Source organism: Vulpes vulpes, chromosome 5 (assembly GCF_048418805.1).
Source record: "Vulpes vulpes isolate BD-2025 chromosome 5, VulVul3, whole genome shotgun sequence".
Lineage (NCBI taxonomy): Eukaryota > Metazoa > Chordata > Mammalia > Carnivora > Canidae > Vulpes > Vulpes vulpes.
In genome coordinates, this window is record NC_132784.1 from 34414167 (window position 1) to 34436605 (window position 22439).

General features: G+C 45.4%; 1 protein-coding gene across 28 annotated transcripts in view; it reads left to right on the forward strand.

The window, feature by feature from the left end:
• The window catches only part of LDLRAD4 (low density lipoprotein receptor class A domain containing 4), a 386138-nt gene that overhangs the window by 176565 nt on the left and 187134 nt on the right, over window positions 1–22439 (forward strand). For 5 of the 28 annotated variants that reach the window (XM_072757844.1, XM_072757837.1, XM_072757840.1 and 2 more), the window contains one exon: window positions 19404–19496. The exons of 18 other annotated variants lie outside the window; for them this stretch is intronic. Coding sequence is in view for 5 of the 10 variants with exons in the window: in XM_072757822.1 (XP_072613923.1) it covers window positions 19505–19571 (67 nt within the window). In the remaining 5 variants the exon portion in view is untranslated. Of the gene's footprint in view, window positions 1–19403; window positions 19572–22439 lie in introns of all 28 variants that reach the window. 5 more of the 28 variants (XM_072757822.1, XM_072757821.1, XM_072757823.1 and 2 more) reach the window with 1 other exon arrangement.

Below are 22439 nucleotides of genomic sequence, written 5' to 3' on the forward strand. Positions count from 1 at the left end.
AGGCAGAAACACAGGCAGAGGGAGAAGCAGGCTCCATGCAGGGAGCCCAACGTGGGACCTGATCCCAGGACCCCGGGATCATGACCTAAGCCAGAGGCAGACGCTCAACCCCTGAGCAGTCCTGGTGCCCCAAATTTTTACTTTCTTGTACTTATCTGTACTTCCAAATTCTCTCTTTTTTAAGTAAAAATAAAAATATTTTATAAATAATGGGTCAAAAATGACTCTCGTGGTAAAAAAAACAATTGGTTGTACATGTCCAGTATAGTTTAATATTATTACTTTATAATGTCATTATTATTAAAAGAGTACATCGGAGAATGGATACTAAAACTGTTTGCTTTGGAAGCAAATGACAGGGAGGTGAGTGTAGCCATGACATAGTTGTGTGACCTTGGGTAGTTACCCCACCTCCTGGGCCTCAGTTTCTCTCTGAAATCAGGAATTAAAATGATCTCTGAGGCCCCTTCTGATGGTGAGCTGTGTGATTTGATGATTGTGCACACCTGCATCCTGAACTCATTTAGTTGTCTTACTGCCGTGTAGAAATCTCATGGGACTGTGTCTTTTTAGGGCCCAGAGTGTAAACAAACCATTCAAATCAGGCCTAATCTATTTTACCTCTAGAAGAGACAGTGTGGGGGTCTGTGGCGTTAACTGTAGGCTTTTTCTGTTGTTTGAAAATCCCAGGATGATGGGACTGTCAAGGATGGGAAAAAGGGACTATTTGGGTGAAGGACTATAGGGGTGATGGTCTATAGGTATCCTGCTCCCACCAGGCTAAAGACAGAGAGCCCTGATTCTTTTTTTCCTATTTTGTTTGTCCTTATAGAGGAAAAATCTCTTCTATTTTCTTTGTGTACACATAACACCCACACTTTAGGCCACCAAATGTGTGGAGTTTTCCCACACTAAGCAGCTCTGCGATACCAGATGGATAATCCTGCAATTTAACGCAATTCTGACCACTTACCTGGAGTCAGCATCAGATCCTACAGGATAAGGGCTCAGTCCCATGTCTGCATCCGAGACCAGTGCAACTCCAGATTTTCTGACTGGCGATAAATTGGAGAGTCCTCTGACCCCTCCTAGATTCCATGAATTTGCTAGAACAGCTCACAGAACTCAGAGAAACCTTATACTGACTAGATTACCAATTTTTTTTTTTTTAAAGAATATAACTCAGCAACAGCCAGATGGAAGAGATGCTCAGGGCAAGGTATGTGGGAAGGGGTGGCAGCCCATGCTTCCTGGGAGCACCACTCTCCCCACACCTCCTTGTGTTCAACAACTTGGAAGCTTCCCCAAACCCTGTCCTTTCAGATTTTTTTGAAGCTTCATTACGTAGACATGATTGATTAAATCATTGGTGATTAAGTCAATCCCAAGCCCCTCCCCTCTCTCCAAAGATTGAGAGGTGGAGCCGAGAGTTCCACCCCCTTAATCACACCGTTGGCTACCCCTGGCAATCAGCCCCCATTTTTTAGGGGTTTCCCAAAAGTCACCTCATCAACTTAAACTCGGTTGTGGTTGAAAGGGGTTTTCTATGAATCACAGAAGACATCTGTTCTGGCTGTCTTCTCAGTTAGCAAATTCCAAGAAGTTTTGGAAGCTCTGTGCCAAAAACAGGGACTAAGATCAAATACGTATTTCTCATTACAGATCACAGTGTCACAATCCCCCGCCCATGGTTCATGCGTCCTGGGAGATGACTTTTGTTTCTCCTTTTAAGTATATTTTACCAAAATGCCCAACGATCTCAAATTCTGCTGTCTCTTGATTAGTGTCCTGTTGAGTTGACAGGTACCTTAGAGACTGGAATCTCTTCTTGAGCATCTCTAATACGTGGTTTTACATTCTGAACTTAACCTCTCTGTTCAGGGGTGTGCGCTGTGCCACAAGCCACCCTTCCCCATGAGGGCTTTGCTGTTGCATTGCTCTGTGTTGTTTGTAATGCTCTGTACGGCAGGTGTCCATATGTGCACGTGGCGCTCCCAAATCCAGATGTCTGGAGGCGTAGAGTGCAGTGATATGTGACCTCAACTTGCACGACATGCTTTAAAACGTAGCCTGAAATTATACTAATCTTTCTGGCGACCTTCCCATCCTAGTTGCTTACTGTGAGCATCCTCCGTGCCAGTCATTGTGCTTGTCACGATGTAAATTGAGGGATACACTGAGTTACTGAACATGAAAACCTAGTTCTTCTCATGGGAACTGTTGCTAAGCAAGATTTTCTGTATGTTGGCAAATTGAACACCAATAAAGAAATAAATTTATTATTAAAAAAAAGATCTTCTCCCCAAATCATATTTTTTGTCGTTATTTTAAATTTATGTTTTAGATTTTTTAAAAAAGTAATCGTGCAAATTTAGGAGCCATTTTAATGCCCATCTCAGTTGTCTGTGGCATTTCTGAAATGCACGCAAAGAAATCGGAAATCTAGTATGTAGGTCATGTAAGTCATGAAAGAGCATGAAGTGCGAGAGAACCCTGATGAAGACCTAGGGACGCAGAAGGAGGTGCGACGTCGCAGCCTGAAGCGCCCTCTCCGGAGGACTAACGAGTGTGACCCCCTGGGGAAGTGGCTCGGTCGTCTTAACCATAGCTTTAGATTTGCTGATGAGCAGGCAGTAGTAACGACTACCCGTAAGAGACACTGTGGGATCAGCGCCGCGCTATCGCTATCGCCTCCGGCCGACGGGTCAGACACTGGGAAGCCCTCGCGCATACACCTTCACAGTGACCTTCCCGAGTGGGTATTGAACGTGTTTCAGTCACGGAGCAGCAAGGCCTGTGAGCCGGCGCGGCCCCCGATGGCTGTGCAGTTCAGCCCAGTGTGTCGCCATCCCTCGTCGCCGTGTGGCCTCCTGCAAGGCCCGCGTCGAGGACAGAAGCTCCGAGCTCACGGGCCTGTGGCCACCTGCTCGGACACGACAGTAGCACAATACCTTGGGCTCCGCCACTAGTCTTTTTTCTCAAGTGCCGGTACTCCAGGCGCAAGAGTTATTCTAAATGGGGAAAAAAAGTGTTGGGATGCGGACGCGTGAGTGCTTGCACCACTGGGGGTTGTGAACGTGCCTTCCCTGAGCACGCGTGGCTGCCCCTGGCCTCGCCGCCTTGCAGGGTGTGCGATGCTGCAGGCAGCCTGCGGGACAGCCGAGGGGCTCCCGGACCCTGTCCTCGAAAGCGGATGCCTGCTCCCTCATTTCTTGTATTTTAGAGTAAGTTTTTGGGGAGATTCTTACGATGGATCTTCCGACACCTCAGTATCCCGCGTGCTGCTGGAGACGGCGACGCTCACCTCTAGTGTCGCGGCGTCCTTCACCGCAGTGGAGGCCCAGAACCTCGGGCAGAGCCACCCCGGGCCCTGATGAACCAGCCTTCCCTTCCCGACTGCTAGCACCTGGCCAGCTCCCAACCCCCGTGACCTCCGGCAGCTTCCAGCTGGTAACATGCACGTGTCTTGATGGGGAAAGTGGTGCTGAGGCACTAGGGGCTGGTTTCTGCAAGTCACTTGGCTTCCTGAAGTGACGGTGACCCGTAAATGAGCTGTGGGTCCGTCTTTATTAACAAGTGACATGAGCTATATACGCTACCGAGGCTGGCTCGCCCTTCCCTTCCTTCCTCCTGTTGCACGGAGGAACAATCATCCTGCATCAAGTAGGACCAATGCGGGATTATAGATTAAGGAGGACACGTTGTCCTTTTTGTCCCATCCGTGTCATGGAGCACAAGATAATCACACTTACCGAGGACCATGCTTCCCTGTTATGCTAAAGCTGTCTGCTCCAGAGTCCCCATCCATGCTCAATCATCCTGCTGTCCCCGTAAGGTGAAACTGCAGTAGACCTGGGGCAGACCCCCGGACCTGACGGACTGCAGCATGCAGCCAGCATAGCACACAATCCCTCGTGGCACTAGGGCACACTCACACCTGGCTGCATGTTGCTCCTGCTCGCCCCTGGGCCCTCCACTTAGCAGTCCCGACATGCACGGGGCTGGGAGGACACAGGGACGGGTGGCCAGGGCCTCCACGTGCACGCAGGGTGAAGTGTGTGTCCTCCAGAGGCCTACTGGCTGCGACGTGAGATATGATCGGTAGGATGCTAAGGACTGGGTGCCGTGGCAATTGAAGGTGGATTTGAGTCCTTGAGCCTTCGAGCCCAGACACTGATTCAGCAATAAAATAGAATGACCGTTTATTAACGGCAATTTAAGGCCAGGACTGTTGGCCTCTGCCCTTTTATACGTCCCATAAACTTAACATGGTCTGACACACCGTGGAACAGAATAATAAACAAGGCATATTGCAGCTTGGATTTTAACATTTTTTTTCCAATTGTTTTTTCTTTGCAGTGTTTAGGATAATCTGAGATTAAGTGCACAACACAGAGAAACTTGGTGGATTTTTCTTATGATTGTTTCAAATGCACGTATTACTGTTCATTACTCCTTGACATCATGTGCTTGACTTGGGGGCTTCACTCATAAAGGCCGATCTGTGATTATGCAGCTTCACTAATTTCATATTCTATTAGAGGGATACAGATAATCTGGCTTATAGGAAAATGCCATTTGCATTTCATTATGACAGTTGATGGAGGATGGTATGACAATCTTGAGTAACTTTTGCTCTGTATTTATAGAACTACGGTGCTGAGGCACGGCATTAACACTGATATTAGATGTAAAGATGAACAAGAGAAGGTGTCTCCCATCCAGTCACTTTTTTTGTATGTATATTTTTTACTGTAGTTTGATTTGCCAACATAGAGTATAACACATCTATGTGCTCACCCCGTCAAGGACCCCCCTCAGTGCCAGTCACCCCGTCCCCCTGTCCCCCCGCCCACCTCCCCTTCCACTACCTCTTGTTTGTTTCCCAGAGTTAGGAGTCTCTCATGGTCTGTCTCACTCTCTGATTTTTCACACTCATTTCTCTCCTTTCCCCTCCAACCCCTTTCACTGTCACTTATATTCCCCTTATGAATGAGACCATATGATGATTGTCCTTCTCCGATTGACTTACTTCACTCAGCATAACACCCTCCAGGTCCCTCCACATTGAAGCAAATGGTGGGTATTTGTCGTTTCTGATGGCTGAGGAATATCCCACTGTACACATAGACCACAGCTTCTTTATCCATCTTCTGTCGATGGACACCGAGGCTCCTTCCACAGTGTGGCTATTGTGGATGTTGCTGCTGTGAACATCGGGGTGCAGGTGTCCTGTGTTTCACTGCATCTGTATCTTTGGGGTAAATCCCCAGCAGTGCAATTGCTGGTCGTAGGGCAGGTCTATTTTTAACTCTTTGAGGAACCTCCACACAGTTTTCCAGAGTGGCTGCACCAGTTCACATTCCCACCAACAGTGCAGGAGGGTTCCCCTTGCTCCACATCCTCTCAAACATTTTTGTGGTTTCCTGTCTTGTTAATTTTCCCCATTCTCACTGGGGTGAGGTGGGGTCTCTTGGTGGTTTCGATTTGTGTTTCCCTGATGGCAAGTGATGCGGAGCATCTCCTCATGTGCATGTTGGTCATGTCTATGTCCTCCTCTGTGAGATTTCTGTTCATGTCTTCTGCCCATTTCATGATTGGATTGTTGGTTTCTTTGCTGCTTAGTTTGATAAGTTCTTTATAGATCTTGGAAACTAGCCCTTTATCTGATACGTCATTTGCAAATATCTTCTCCCATTCTGTAGGTTGTCTTGTAGTTTTGTTGACTGTTTCTTTTGCTGTGCAGAAGCTTCTTATCTTGATGAAGTCCCAACAGTTCATTTTTGCTTTTGTTTCCCTTGCCTTCATGGATGTATCTTGCAAGAAGTTGCTGTGGCCAAGTTCAAAAAGGGTGTTGCCTGTGTTCTCCTCTAGGATTTTGATGGAATATTGTCTCACATTTAGATCTTTCATCCATTTTGAGTTTATCTTTGTGTCTGGTGTAAGAGAGTGGTCTAGTTTCATTCTTCTGCATGTGGCTGGCCAATTTCCCCAGTACCATTTATCGAAGAGACTGTCCTTTTTCCAGTGGATAGTCCTTCCTGCTTTGTTGAATATTAGTTGATCATAGAGGTGAGGGTCCACTTATGGATTCTCTCTTCTGTTCGATTGATCTATGTGTCTGTTTTTGTGCCAGGACCACGCTGTCTTGATGACCACAGCTTTGTAGGACAACCTGAAATCTGGCTTTGTGATGCCCCCGGCTCTGGTTTTCTTTTTCAATATTCCCCTGGCTATTTGGGGGTCTTTTCTGATTCCACACAAATCTTAAGATTATTTGCTCCAACTCCCTGAGGAAAGTCCATGGCATTTTGATAGGGATTGCATTAAATGTGTAAATTGCCCTGGGGAGCATTGACATTTTCACAATATTAATTCTTCAAATACATGAGCATGGAATATTTTTCCATCTCTTTGTGTCTTCCTCAGTTTCTTTCAGAAGTGTTCTGTAGTTTTTAGGTTATAGATCCTTTCCCTCTTTGGTTAGGTTTCTTCCTAGGGATCTTGTGCTTTTGAGTGCGATTGTAAATGGAATTGACTCCTTAATTTATCTTTCTTCAGTCTCATTGTTAGTGTGTAGAAATGACACTGACTTCTGGGCATTGATTTTGTCTCCTGCCACACTGCCGTTTGCTGTGTGAGTTCTAGCAATCTTGGGGTGCAGTCTTTTGGGTTTTCTATGTACAATATCATGTCATCTGCAGAGAGGGAGAGTTTGACTTCTTTGCTAGTTTGAATGCCTTTTATTTCTGTTTGTTGTCTGATTGCTGAGGCTAGGACTTCCAGTACTATGTTGAATAGCAGTGGTGAGAGTGGACATCCCTGTTGTGTTCCTGATCTTAGGGGAAAGGCTCCCAGTGTTTCCCCATTGAGAATGATATTTGCTGTGGGCTTTTTGTGGATGGCTTTTAAGAGGCTGAGGAATGTTCCCTCTATCCCTATGCTCTGAAGAGTTTTGATCAGGAATGGAGGCTGTATTTTGTCAAATGCTTTCTCTGCATCTATTGAGAGGATCATATGGTTCTGGTTTTTTCTCTCGTTGATGGGATCTGATCTATCACCTTGATTGTTTTACAAGTGTTGACCCACCCTTGCATCCTGGGGATAAATCCCACTTGGTCATGGTGAATAATCCTCTTAATGTATTGTTAGATCCTATTGGCTAGTATCTTGCTGAGAATTTTTGCATCTCTGTTCATCAGGGATGTTGGTCTATAATTCTCCTTGTTGGTGGGGTCTTTGGCTGCTTTTGGAATCAAGGTGATATTGACCTTATAAAACGAGCTTGGAAGTATCTATCTTTCAGAACAGCTTTAGTAGAATAGGTATTGTTTCCTCTTTAAAGGTTTGGGAAGCCATCTGAGCCCTGAACTTTTGTATCTTGGGAGGTTTTTGATGACTGCTTCAATTTCCTCGCTGGTTATTGACCTGTTCAAGTTTTCTATTTCTTCCTGTTCCAGTTTTGGTAATTTGTGGTTTTCCAGAAATGCATCGATTTCTTCTGGATTGCCTAATTTATTGAAGTATAGCTGCTCTTAATACGTTTTTAAAATCGTTTGTAATTCCTTTGTATTGGTTGTGATCTCTCCTCTTTCATTCATGATTTTACTTTTTTTTTTCATTTTAATAAGGCTGGCTCTGGTTTATCTATCTTATTCATTCTTTCAAAGAACCAACTCCTCGTCTTGTTTATCTGTTCTACAGTTCTTCTGGTCTCTATTTCATTGAGTTCTGCTTAAATCTTTATTAACTCACTTCTTCTGCTGGATGTAGGTTTTATTTGCTGTTCTTTTTCCAGTTCCTTCAGGTGTGAGGTTAGCTTGTGTATTTGAGTTTTTCCCAATGTTTTAGTGATGTTTATATTGCAATGTATTTATATCTCTTAGGACTGCTTTTGCCGTACTCCAAAGATTTTGAATGGTTGTATCTTCATTTTATTAGTTTCCATGAATCTTTTTAATTCTTCTCTAATTTTCTGGTTGACCCATTCATCTTTTAGCAGGATGCTCTTTAACCTCCATGTGTCTGAGTTTCTTCCAAATCTTTTCTTGTGATTGAGATCAAGTTTCAAAGCATTGTGGTCTGAAAATATGCAGGGAACAATCCCAATCTTTTGGTATCCGTTAAGACCTGATTTGTGACCTCGTATGTGGTCTATTCAGGAGAAAGTTCCATGTGCACTTGAGAAGAATGTGTATTCAGTTGCATTTGGATGTAAAGTTCTGTATATATCTGTGAAACCCATCTTGTCCAGTGTATCATTTAAAGCCCTTGATTCTTGGTGATGTTGTGTTTAGAAAACCTGTCATTTGCAGAAAGTGCTGTGTTGAAGTCTCCCAGTATTACTGTATTATTATCTAAGTATGTCTTTACTTTGCTTATTAATAGATTGATGTACTTGGCAGCTCCCACATTAGGGGCATAAATATTCATGATTGTTAAGTCCTCTTGTTGGGTAGACCCTTTAAGTATGATATAGTGTCCCTCTTCATCTCTTACTACCATCTTTGGGATAAACTCTAATTTATCTGATAGGAGGATCGCTACTCCAGCTTTCTTTGGAGGACCATTTGAATGGTAAATGGTTCCCCAACTTTTCATTTTCAGACTGGAGGTGTCCTTAGGTCTAAAATGAGTCTCTTGTAGACAGCAGATAGATGGGTCTTGCTCTTTTATCCAGTCAGAAACCCTGCGTCTTTTGATGGAATCATTTAGCCCATTCATGTTCAGAGTAACTATTGAGCAATATGAATTTAGTGTCATTGTAATACCTATTCAGTCCCTGTCTTTGTGGATTATTTCTTTGTGCTTCCTCTTTCTTTTATGGGGTCCCCCTTAATATTTCTTGCAGAGCTGGTTTGGTGGTCACATATTCTTTCAGTTCCTGCCTGTCTTGGAAGCTCTTTATCTCTCTTTCCATTCTGAATGAGAGCCTTGCTGGATAAAGTATTCTTGGTTGCATGTTTTTCTCATTTAGGACCCTGAATATATCCTGCCAACCCTTTCTGACCTCCAGGTCTCTGTGGACAGGTCTTCTGTTAATCTGATATTTCTCCCCATATAAGTTAGGGATCTCTTGTATCTTGCTGCTTTAAGGATTTTCTGTTTATCTTTGGCATTTGCAAATTTCACTGTTAAATGTCGAGGTGTTGAATGGTTTTTATTGATTTTAGGGGGGGACCTCTCTGTCTCCTGGATCTGAATGCCTGTTTCCCTCCCCAATTTAGGGAAGTTCTCCGCTATGATTTGTTCAATATGCTTTCTGGCCTTCTGTCCCTCTTGGTGCCCTGTGGAACCCCAGTTATATGTAGATTTTTTCCTTCTGAGGCTGTCATTTATTTCCCTTAATCTTTCCTCATGGTATTTTCATTGTTTTTCTCTTTTTTTTTTTTTTTCTAAGTTTTCTTCTTTGCCATCAACTTGTCTTCTATGTCACTCACTGTTTCTTCCACCTCATTAACTCTGGTCATAGGGACCTCCAGTTTGGATTGCATCTCATTTATTTGATTTTTAATTTTGGCCTGATTATACCTAAACTCTGCAGTAATGAAGTCTCTTGATTCCTTCATGCTTTTGTCCAGAGCCACTAGTAGCTTTATAATTGTGTTTCTGAATTGGCTTTCTGACATCGAATTATAATCCATATTCTGTAACCCTATGGCAGAGTACTGTTCCTGGTTCTTTCTTTTGTGGTGAGTTCTACCTCCTAGTCATTTTGCTCATTGCAGAGTGGCTGTTATGAGGGGGGCTGAGTCCCGCTCATATCAACCACAACTGAAGCAAATTCCACCCTAGATTTTTCAATGAGGTCAGAGACTAGAAAAAGAAAAAGAAGATCAGAACAAAATAAAAGGATGACTAAAGTGAAAAACTAATTTTAAAACAAAGTAGTAAAAGTAAAAGGCTAAAAATCCCAAAGAAGACGAAAAAAAAAAAAAGAAGAGGAAAAAATCAAAAGGAAAGAGGAAGAAAAAGAAAAAAAAAGGAGAAGAAAAAAAAAGGGGGGACTGGGAGATGGTGGTGGTGGTGACAAAGTAGTAGTGGAAGGAGAATGTAGTCTACCTGAGGGGTCCTAGGCGGTGATCCTCTTGGTTCTGAGTATATTCAGTTCTGTATGTTAGAAGATGCTCAGTCCCAAATTTATATAAACCAGCAATACTTGTAGAGGGCCCCAACATTGACCTCAGAAACATAAATGAGATAAAAGAGGGGGGCAGAATGGGAATGAGGAACCTCACAGAATAAACCAGCACAGTATACCACTTGGCTCTGGGTGCTGCTGGTCATGTTTTAGAAGCTATTAACTTCTGCCGTTGTAGAACAAGATGAGGAAGAGAAAAGAAAAAACAGAAAACAAAACAAAACAAAAATCTCGTGTATCTCCCAAAATTAAGTTGAGCATGTTGAAGGGAATCTAGAAGTGGAAATATATCTAGGACCTGTAATTGTAGAAATATGAAAGAAAAAATGAAGAAACATAAAAATGAAGAGGTGGTAAAATGTAGTTAAGGTGGGAAAGAGAAAAAATATTGGAAATTTATAGTCTGATAGAACAATGAGTCATAATGAGGGGGGAAAAAAGGTCCCTCTAGTTCTGTGTACTATTTTCCCTCAGTCCTGGAGCTTTCCAATACTGCTATGTCCAGACTACTCTTTCCCGTCCTTCCAGCTGGTCTCTGGGGGAGGAGCTGCTGTGCTGATTCTCAAGTGTGTGCACCTGGGGAGATGCCCCACCCCTCCCACTGGTGCAGGGCTCACTGGGACCTGTTGACCTCGTGAGGTCCCTGTTCCCTGGGCCCCCGCCTTCCCGGGCACAGGGTGACACCAGGAGGAACAACCACACTGGTGGTGGCCAGGTCTCCAGCTCTGGAGTCAGCTCCCCCAGCAACCACCACAGCTCCCAGTCCGCACTGGCCTGGGTGCTCCTGGAGGCAGGGGTGCTGACCTGCACAGCTCAGGGGCACCCCGGAGGCAGGAGGGTCCCCAACGTCCTGTGCCCTCCCCTCACTCACTCTCCCAGGGAACCGCAGGATGGAGGCTGTGTCCCCCACACCCTGGGGTCTGGGGCCTCCGCTGCTGGAATCCTGCTCCTGGGCCGAGTCCCCCAAAGGCAGCAGGATGCAGCCCCTTCCCCCAGAGCCCCCCCCCCCACTCACGAGCTTCTCCCTGAGGCCCCCCTCACGCCCCCAGCCTTTACCTAGACCCCCGTGGTGTGGGTGCGCTGTTCCTGGCACCCCTCCTCTGACAGTGACCCTAGGGACTGGAGGCCCCCCGTCCCCCTTCCCCCCAAGTCGCCGCTGAGCCCTGTCCCTCAGGGAGGAATCCCAGCAGAGGTAAAGTCTGTGTCTCCGGGCGGGGCTCTCCTGTCCCCAGGGTCCCCCCCCAGCCTCTCCAGGTGGGGCTCTCCTGTCCCCAGGCTGCCCTCCGGGTGGGGCTCTCCTGTCCCCAGGCTCCCCCACCAAGCCCGTCTCCTCCGGGCCCCTCCCCCCACTGGGGTCTTATTTATTTTATTTTCCCACCTTTCTACCTGGTTAGAAGCGCAAACCCTTCTTTCTGTCGCCCAGGCTCTTCTGTCTTTACATCTCAGGTGGGATCGGCAGGTGTTCAGGATGGAGTGATGGTCATCCGGGTGACTGGGGGGTGGGGAGGGGAGGCCCTGCTCCTCCGCCCTCCAGCCCACCCCCCCCATCCAGTCCCCTCACACATCCCCTGGGTCTTGGGATCTTTCCTAGGATCGCCGGAGGGAGGAGGGCTGCATGAGCCCTGTGTCAAGGGTTCCACCTCCTAGTGGAGATGCCTACCTAGGGTGCAGAGAAGCACGTCCTGGCCAAGTGATGGGAAGGGAGCAGACCACTGTCCAAAACGGGCCCTGGGTGTTGGCGAGTGGGCTGCCTGTCGGTGCCTCACACTTTTTGTCACATCCATTACCATAATCTCTAATGATATATTTATGCGTTTTTTGTTTGTTTTAGTGTCTGTCTCCCCCAGTCTCTGAAGCTTCAAATGTAGTAATTTTGTTTCTAATGTGCTATAATTAGTCTACTTCCAGAACATAGCACAAAAGAGGTGTAAGTATTGAGTAAATAAGTGAACTTTTCTGGAGGTAATTTGGTGGTGTATGGCAATGCATAGCCATTAAAAGGATGCAGGGAAGGCGTTTTTAATAACATGAGAAGTATTTAAGAAACGCTAAGTAGGTAGTCAATTTGAAGCACGTTACACTCTCCCTTTCCTGTTGCCACCTCTCCAACACTGGGATATGATCACATCTTAAAATTCCTTGTGTTTTATTTCTTATCGACATAAAGTAGTGTCTTACGATTATTATCCCCTTTGATTCAATTAAGTACAGCATATTAAAAGAAATAGAGTAAACTGTGAGCCCATTTTTGTAAAAAAAAAAAAAAAGCATGAAAAAAAAGCATGAAAATTAAAAAGTGGTTAATAGAAGAAACACAATTTTTAAAAAAGATTTTATTTATTTATTCATGAGATACAGAGAAGCAGAGACACAGGCAGAGGGAGAAGCAGGCTCCCTGCGAGGAGCCCGATGTGGGACTCGATGTGGGAACCCGGGGTCACGCCCTGGGCCAAGGGCGGACACTCAACCCCTGAGCCACCCAGGCGTCCCAGAAACACACAATGTTGACGGTGCTTTCTTTTGGTTCTTGAGGTCAGGATGCACTTTCTTCTTTGCTCCTTCTTTTCCTTTTTCTTTCTCCCCTTTCTCTTCCTTTTTCTTTTGTTCCTAGTTTGTCTAGGTTTTCCAGATTTTGTACCAAGAATATATATTACTTTTTTGAGTGTTGAAAATTAGCATAAAATCACCGTACCGAACGCAATGATCATATCTGTTTGAGTGTGCACAGGGCCAAGCTGTCTGAGCACACTGAGCTCAGGGGAGTTGTGATATCATGCTGTGTGTCATAGCCTCACCCCCAGCCCCCAAACAGGTCTGTCCTTGATGTGCTCAATTGTGCCTATTTCCGGGTTTGCCTATGCGGAATAATTGCATCATTTTCTCTCACCAGGGAAGTAAGGAAGCCACCTTCTAAGTGTAGGCAAAACCCGCCTCCTGCCAGGGAGCGAGTGGGTGGAGCCTAGGAAGGGAAAGCTGTTGCCTTGGCTCCCCAGCAGGGGAAAGGTGTGGGAAGTCCCCTTGGGGATACTGTGGAAAACGCTTTTAATTGGATCAGTGCTCAAACATAGATAATTCTACGCCATACCATTTGTGGTTACCTTGGCTACGGATGATTACATAACCTGCCACCTTACTTACTGTTGGTATCTAGAGGAAGACTTCAAGCTACCAATAGGTGAAACTCTAACCTATTAGATCTTATGTGGAACTGACAGTCTTAGATCCCTATCTGCAATCTATATTTCATCATCTAGTACTAGAACACATGCAAGTTTTGCATCACATACTGCAATATGCGCATCCCCTAGATTAATTCTTCCTGGATGGAAGACAAGGAATGGCTCTCCCTGACAGAAGAATTCCAGTTATTACACATAGACGAGAGGAAGAAAGTGGAAATTCCTCATTAGAAGAGAGTAATAATAATTGCTGTAGGTAAGAGGTGCTGAAATGAGTTGGTGAAAGGAGAAACAGGATCTTCGAATACTCAGAAAGTATCTCCCCCCAAGATGAATATTTATTAATTACAAAGAAAACACAATAACTTCACAGTTAGAGAAAACTGGCAGACACTGAGCGCTCCAGGTTGGCATCAGCGGCAATGAGCACGTTCTCACCTGTATCCTTGGATCGGATGCTCTGAAGGGGAGCAAGGTCACCTCTGTGGCACTCTTCCCTGTACGCATGATCTTAGTCTAGTCTTGATAAGACCCCACAAAAACCCAGATCGAAGAACATTCCACCAAATGCCTGACTTTTCAAAAGTGTCAAGGCTCTGAAGGACAAGGATAGACTGAGGTCCTGTCACAGGTGGAAGAAACTAAAGAGATGGGACAGGTGAGTGAAACCCGGACTCCTGTATTAGACCCTGGAAGAGAAAAAGGACAGTAATGAGGAAAATTGGTGAAATCTGGAGAACGTCTGTAGTTAATGTATTATACCAATGTATTATAATGTATTATACCAAATAATGTATTATTTCTCAGTTTTGATAAATCCTATAACACCGAGGGAAGTACAGTTAAGGGCATACAGGGACTCTGAAGTGTTTTACGTGTCTTCTGTGAGTCTAAAATCATCTCAAAGTAAGAAAGTAAAAAAATTCGTTATGGATATTGATACCCTTTAAATGGATATACGACTTTGCTACTGTGTATTAGTCCTCCTCGATCGTCCGTGTTAAACGGGTGGAAATATAGGCTCTGCGGAGTCCAAGGTTACAGATCCAGGTTTACGTTGGACTTTAAAATACAGGGTATGTAATTTTCCCCTCTTCTTCAGATTTGCCTTGTGATTAATCTGACAGGATGTGAGGTGACACCAAAAAAGCTGGCTGCCTAGAAAAGTCCGTAAAACTGATGACTCATTCTATGGGAAACTGAAAGTTCTGTTTCTAAAAGGATAACATGAATTTGGTATAAGTTTTTGCTGGTGGGAAGCAGAAATTCAGAAGAAATAAGAGAATGGATCTGCTGTTGTTATTTTGAGGATGGATTTTGAGCACCACAGCCCCATGCATGTGGAGTGCTAGGAGGGACGGGGCTGCCCTGGAAGGTGGCAGTTACTTATCCATGAACCTACAGAGGTTCCCGATGAGGACAATTGTCTTTCTTAGCCCTGGCATCCCCTGGTTTTGCCCCAGTTGGTGCTCCACAAATGTCTGAACCGGGCTTTGCTGTGGCCTAACACGGTGCTACTTTGGGAGGACCCTCCTGGAGTCCCAGTGGCCTCCTGTAGAAGGGCGGGTATTTCAGTTACTGCTTGAAGCCTGTGAGTAGTAGTGTTTTGTTGAGGTTGGCCTATAAGACTCAACCCAGGAGTCTACACTGAGTTCTTAGGTCGCTCTTTGCTGGGGGGTGGCTCCCTAACTCCCTCCCAGTGGTCAGCTCAGCGGCACCTGCCGCGGCACCCACGGCCCTGCTCACTGCTTCCTGCTGTGCATCCTCCACACCGTCACCTGCCTCTCTCCGCAGAGCACGCGTGGCCTTTGCCATTAGCCTCTGTCGGATGCTAATGTGCTCCGAGCATCCTCACCTTTCTTCTCTGAGAAATTCTTACTCCTCTGGAGAACGTAGGTCGGCAGGGGTGTCCTCTGTGAACCCCACCCTGATCCCAGGGCCCCATCGTTCTCTAGCATAACACTGACCATGGTGTTTCTGTGTAAATGAATTAAAAAAAAAAAAAAAGAAAAGGTATCTACCATAAAATCATAACAAACAGCTATCTTAATGCAGAAAATTTTAAAATATTTTCTTTAATATCAAAAATAAGATCTGAAAGCCTTCTACTACTGCCATTAATCAACACTGTCCTAGAAATTCTAGTTGGTACAAGAAAAAGTATATATAGTGGGTGAATTAGAAAGACAGAAATACAATGACAGTTATTTTCAGGTGACGTTAATTTTCTATATAGATAACCTAAAAAAACCCACAAATAAATTATTTCATTGCTGGCTATAATTTCAACAAACAAAAACAGTGACATTCTTATCCATTAGCAATGCTTAATAAGAAGCACAAAAAATACTAATTTCTTTGTAAGAGCAATAAAATTACAAAGATACACAGAAATAACCCTAATGAAAGATATGTAAGTCCTAAATGGAAAAATCTCCCACACTCTTATAAGACCTAAAATATATCTCAAATAAATGAAGTGATATTGGTAAGATTTAGCATTATGAAAATGTCAGGTCTCCCAATATTAGTAAACACAGCATTTCCTTTGGGGTTTATTTTTGTGTATTGTGTAAGTAGGTGGTGCAATTTCATTCTTTTGCATGGAGCTGTCCAGTTTCTCAACACCATTTGTTGAAGAGACTGTCTTTTTCCCATTATATATTCTTGCCTCCTTTGTTGCAGACTAACTTACATAAAAGTATGGATTTATTTCTGGAAAAAAAATAAACTAATTAATAATTAACTCATTTACTCATTTCTTCATCTGGTACTGATTGCCTGTGGTGGGCTGGATCCTTGAGAAACTGGAGAGACAGCAGTAATAGGACAGCCAGGGCTCCTGACTTCACGGGCCTCCGTGTTAGCGGGGCAGGGAGACGTAGCTATTTAAGCATTTATGGCTAGATTGTGAGGTCTTTGAGGGCATGGACTTTTGTCTTCCTTATTTTTAGAGCAGCTTAGTAGGTGTCCAATGAATGTACAAATGGGCTGAGCACTTAATGTACCTATGAGCATATGGTCATATGGCTGAGCCCTTTCAGCAGCCTCCCAGATTTTTATTTATCATCTATGAACTGAGCTAATCAAAGGAAGATTATCACTGATTCCTCTCTTTGCTGTACTGGAAGCGCGATTTCTTTCTTCTTACTCGTGGTGAGGGTGGCTTATGTGACAGGGCAGGATTGAAGCAACAGAAACCAGTGGGATGGGCTCTTCTGGACCTTTCTATCTCACACCACTAACTCCTGGTCAAGGCCAGGAGGTGCTTCGGTTTCTTGGAACTAAGGCCATATTACTGCACCATGGCTGCAAGTGAGGCTGGACCCCAAGGCTTTATTTATATTTGTATTTTCTGTTGTGAAGGTGCTCCACTTCCCATAGGGCATAAAATAAGGAATTCCCGCCCCCCCCAAAATAAAGTTTCAGTGCTGGGCAGGAAAAGAGAATCGTAAATGTGTGCTAGTCACTGAAATGCAATAGGCTGATTGTTCTTAAATTCTAGCTATTTTGTGTTTAAGCTGAAAAAATTTGGACAAAGTAAATGAATGCTTGTGCAGGAGTTTGTATCACAGTATATTTTAAACGTGTGTCGGGTTCTTTGTAAACTGCATTTCCTTTTAACCCCATCCCCAGTGTGACCAGGTACTTGTAATTTTCCTGAATAGTACCCTTTACAGGCAGCAGCACGGCGGAATGTGATTTGGGAAAGGGGATAGAGTTTTACTTCATGGTGAATGGTGAACGGTTGGAAGACAGAAATTATATCTTTAGAAATCAGGGAGTTCTAGTTCATCGTTTAGTCACCAAAATTTGCTGGATATCCTGTGTCCGTTGAGGTCGCCGCATCACTTGCGTTGCTTAGTAAGCTTTTCTAAGAAATTTTAGATCTTCTTTCCGTGAAGGAATACACCTGGCACATGAAATCATTGGGGGAAAACAATAATTATAACAAAAGTGTCAGCATTTCTAGGCAAACCCAAGGTTTATGGTAATGAAATAAATGGGTGAAGTTTACTTTGGTGATACTCTGGACATACTTTCTCGAGCCAGAGATGAACTATATGATCAGCTACACTTTGTTCTAGAAATCCCTATTAGAGGCCCACATTGTAAGTGGTTTTGTGCTCATCTCAAAAAAAATACAAAGATGAGCAAGCTGGAGTGCCTGCCCTTACGAAGCAGGTCCCCTGACCAAAGGGACAAGCACGTGGGTGTTGAGCTCCTTCCCCATTTCTTGGAGCCTGTTTCAGCCTTGAAATGTGTGATGGTTGATACCCACCTCTGGGTTCAACAGGCTAGTGTACGGACGGTGCCTGGTTCAGCTCCTTGTGCATCAGCGTCCCTGTTGTCATGGTCACTTAGAGGCCAGAGGGGAGGCAGGAATTGGGGTTTAACAGGGGGAAATCACGTTTCAATGTTATATTATATGAGTAACTGGAGGATATGATGAAGTCCCCCACTGATACAATGAACCATGTTTCGTGTTTGCTTTTGCGTTTCTGTGTCCGCTGCAGCATAGCCGGATGTCCATAAACCCAAAGGCCTCGTTATTGTTTCAGGCGAGGGATGGCGGGCAGGCCGGCTTCAGATAGCCACCTGCACTGTCTTCAGCTTGAAGTGTTGGGGAGCGCAGAGCAGGAGGGAGCCGCGGGACCCTCGGCCTGGACAGTGTGACCCTTCACCATTCATCATGAAGTAAAATCCCCAAACTAGCCTCATGCAAAACGAGGTGCAAAAATCCCTTGCGAAGCCTATGTAAACAGTTCCTTGGGGATCACCCTTACTCCTGGTTTCACTCATGATCATGGGTAATTGAAACTGACTTGCAGGTCAAGCTGGAGGTAAGATATTTATTTGGTGGCGCCCTTGCACGGAGGTCTCTGTGCGGTGTAGGCTCCTTCGCACCAGAAGTGCTGATCGACTCCTCGGCTAAGAGATCATCCACATTTCTAGAACATACACAGTCTCTTAGGACCTGAAAAACTATAATTTTTATTTGGTTGTGAAGATGGTTAATAGCCTAGAAGAATGACCTTTCTCTGGGTGACTATCTCTCCAAAAGTGGGGATGAGCACTGGGTGTTATTCTGTATGTTGGCAGATTGAACACCAATAAAAAATAAATTTATTGTTAAAAGAAAGAAAACCACAAAAGTGGGGTTTGTGTATGTCCATCCAGCAGGTGGTATTCCTGGGTTGTTGATAGGATCATTATGAAGAGCAGCAGGGGAGTCCTGATGCTCTTCCCCTATGGATGGGGTATGGATGCCTTCTACGTTGAGGGAGGTCCTGTCGCAGGGCCGATGTGTCTCCTTCGTGGTCAAGAATATCTGCAGGAGCCCGCCATGGGCCCAGGGCTGTGAGGCGCATCATGCCTGTGAGGGGAGTAGGCTTATTTTTGAGCCGCCGCGGGAATTGATGTGTGAAGTGGACGACATCCTCAGCTTACCAGAGGGGGAAACCTCACCCCCCAGGACAGGTCTTGGCAACCCTTTGGAATACACTATGTCATCTTCCATGGGATTCCAGTTCTCCAAGGCTATTGTCTGGAGAGAAGGACTGCTGGCTGCCCCATCTGTTGCCCCGTCCGTCAGCAGGGTGGGTAGGCAGGCTTGTCTGCCTGGACCCTGAGCGGGTCTTTCCTGAAGCCAGATGTTCGTTCAACAGAAAGCTTCCAGGGTAGAAGTTTGGGTGGATAGGACCGCGTTTGGCTGCTGGCCTTATCTCTACATGCTTTGCCTACTGGAGACCCTTGGTAGGCTTTATATCAAGGGCCGTTCGTCACTTGTGACTTGTAGGTCAGGGGGCCGAAGGGAGGGTCCACTGGATCTTCAGTGGTGACGTGGGGCTAGAGGAGGGCTTTGAGTCTTGGTGATAATGGAAGCTGCTGGGATGAATGAGAGATAAAGGAAAAGGATTCAGCGCAGGAGGGCAGCAGCCTGGGAAGCAGGGGCATGAACTACGGCAAGGAATAGCATGGTTGTCCAGTAGGACATAATCAGGAGGTCATTGCTGAGGGTAGTTCAGTGCTAGAAAGGTCACCGAAAGTCTTCTATTTAGTTTCCTTATTTTTTTTTTCAGGTATGAGAAAAGCAAGGTCCAGAGTTTAAAGTCCTACAACCACCTCGTAGCAGACCCGATCTTAGAAACTGGAGTCCTGACCCCTAAGTGTGTGTGAGTCTATGCCTTGCCGTGCTTTGGCTGTTCTGGACTGTGGCAACTCCTCCTCCTCGGTTTACCCTTGGGCAGGTGGGCCCAAGTGATGATGCCCAGTAACATCTTGTGGGTTTGTTGGGAAGCTTCCCTGGGATGATGCACAGGAACTCCCTTGCCTAGTTGTCATGATCGTTGCCGTGTTCACGAGCCAAGACGTGAGACAGCCCTGGGCCGCTCCCAGTTCTTGCATTTTTTTCAAGTTTTGTGAATGGGATCATCCCAGCACCATCCCCTTTTGAAATTCTGTTTTTGTTCCCAGTTATCTTTCCAGGAATAACAGGGACTTTGCCTTTCGTGGTTTGCGGTTCCACCTCCAGTCACAGGTCTCAGGTGGTGCCTGAGGTCAGCGGGGCTTATTATCATGCCCTGCTGTAGAGACACATAGTGAAGACAGACCTCGCCCAAGACCCGCTGTGTCGGTTCTACAGCGGCTTAGGGGAAGGTCGGTGTGGACTTCAGATGTCTGTGTTTCCTATAATACTGGGGCCTATATCTAGTGAAGTAGGAATCCATCCATTCACTCACTTCTTCGGCAGAATTTTATTTTCTATTTGCAAAAAAATGTAATTGTCATCGCAAAACTACACTGCATGCTATTGGTGAAAAACTATGAACTGCGCTGCGTTAGAGGATGAAGGCAGGTCATGGTGCATGAGAAACGGCCCACAGCTTGAGTTTCCATAGTTCACATCCCAGTGCAGTAGGGATGGAGCAGGCCTGGCGAGATCTGATGGAAATCTGGAAATTGGAAAAGTATTCTAAGGAATGTATTTGAGGGGTGTCTGGCCGGCTCAGGAGAGCATGTGACTCTTCATCTTGGGGTCGTAAGTTCTAGCCCCGTGTCGGGCGGTTACTTAAATGAACAAAATAAAAATATTTGCGTAAACTGATTACTGCTTCTTTCAGGTTTACCCAGCATAATTCACAAGCTTGGTGTAAAACTTCAAGGCACAAGTAGGAGATTAGGACTACCACCTTTTTCCTACTTTTGAATCGTGTCCTGAGCGCATCTCTTTATTTGCAAATAGCGATTTCATGGTTTGATACGTTTGAAAGCACACGAATCGGGCTCCCGTTGCAGTGGCCCGGACCGTGGTCTGTAGGTGTCAGGATTCCTCTTTGCTCAATTTATTGCGAGTAATTTTTTGTGTGCTTCCTTCCATCGACCTTTCTTCCTATGATTTTGCGCTGTGGCGCATGCTGACACCCCGGGCTGTGGGTCCGTGTTGGTGGGGAGCATTCATCCTCTTAGGAAGGGAAGCCCTGGGAGATGAAGGGCTTGCCCAGTTCCCACCTTTCCCAGTGGCTCACCTCTGGTCGAGGTATTGAACCTGGTAGTCGTGGGGCCCGGCTTCCCAGATGTTCGGGGGTCCTGAGCCCCCACTGAAGCCTGCACACTGGCTTGTCACCAGAGACCCTCAAGGGCTCACCCCGCCCCACCTCAGCCCTGCCTGGCCATCCACGGTGGGCACCCCTGCTGGAAGCAGGCTCCTCATGCCCCCCATTCCCGGGCGCGGAGTTCGTGCGGGAACCTCCACCCCTGCCTGGACACTCGCCTTGAGGAGCCAGCTTGGTGCCATCTTTATGGGGAGTCTCTCCCAGTTCGGTCAACTGACAGCCGTGTGCTCCTGTCTGATTTGCCGTCTGGGACGCGGAGGCCCGTGTCACTGGACCTTGCCTGTGCCAGGCTTCTTTCATATCATTCTTCCTGCCTGAAACTGCATCTCCCATTGATGCCCTGAATCCCTTCTTGGGTTGTCTTTGTCCCTCATCTCTTATGGGTTCTGGGTCCTTATTATTCCATTGCGGGCACGTGTCTCTACGGACAGCCCTCGGGTCAGCTTTTGCATAACCTGTGCTGTTGTGCGTTGCATGTTGAGACACTTACGCCACCTTTGGTATGACAGGTTCAAAGTTTAGAGCAGCAGCTAGTGGACAAACACTTTGAGATACAGTTGGCTGGCTCTCTCTGCCGGACGATAGCTTGGTTCCAGAAGTGTATGTGCATGGGCCAGGCGTCGGGCCAGAGATAGAGAGCGGGCCCGCCACGTGCAGCTCCCGCCCTTAGGAGTCCTGCTGCCTTTAGACTCTGGACACTTGGGTTCAAAACCAGAGGATAGAAATTCTGTGTAAATGAAAGCAAAGATCTTTGAATTCTATGGTGGCTTGATTGTACGACATAGAAAACTGTTTCGTGTACTTTTGTCACTGACAATAAAAACTTGCAGTAAATGCTTCAGGTGGAAAGCATTTTATTAGCTTTATAAATTACCTTAGGGCTATGTTTATAGAATCATTAAGAGTCAAACGGGGTCCCTCAAATTTTTCTGTTATATTTTGCTGCATTTTATTGGGAGAAATTATGTGCTATAATGGTATTTGGAAATCCGCATAAGTTTTAGGACAAGGGCCTCTGTAGATAGACATATATGACACAGATTCAACTTCTTTGATGTTCATTCAGTCTTTTTGTCCTTTTACAACCTGTACAATATAGTAATGACCTAAGTTGGAAAGCAGCATGGAAGTCATTAAGTCAGTTTTAGATCGTGGCTTGGCTCAAGCTTAGTTTCAGATATAATATTACATGTCTGGGAGTCTTTTAAGTTCTTTACATGAGTTATGTAATTTCATCTTTAAAATATCCCCATGAGGAAGGGAGAAATAATAAGTGGGAAATATCAGAAAGGGAGACAGACCATGAGAGACTCCTAACTCTGGGAAACGAACAAGGGGTGGTGGAAGGGGAGGTGGGCGGGGGGTGGGGGTGACTGGGTGACGGGCACTGAGGGGGGCACTTGACGGGATGAGCACTGGGCATTATGATATATGTTGGCAAATTGAACACCAATAAAAAATAAATTTATTAAAAATAAAATAAAATAAAATAAAATAAAATAA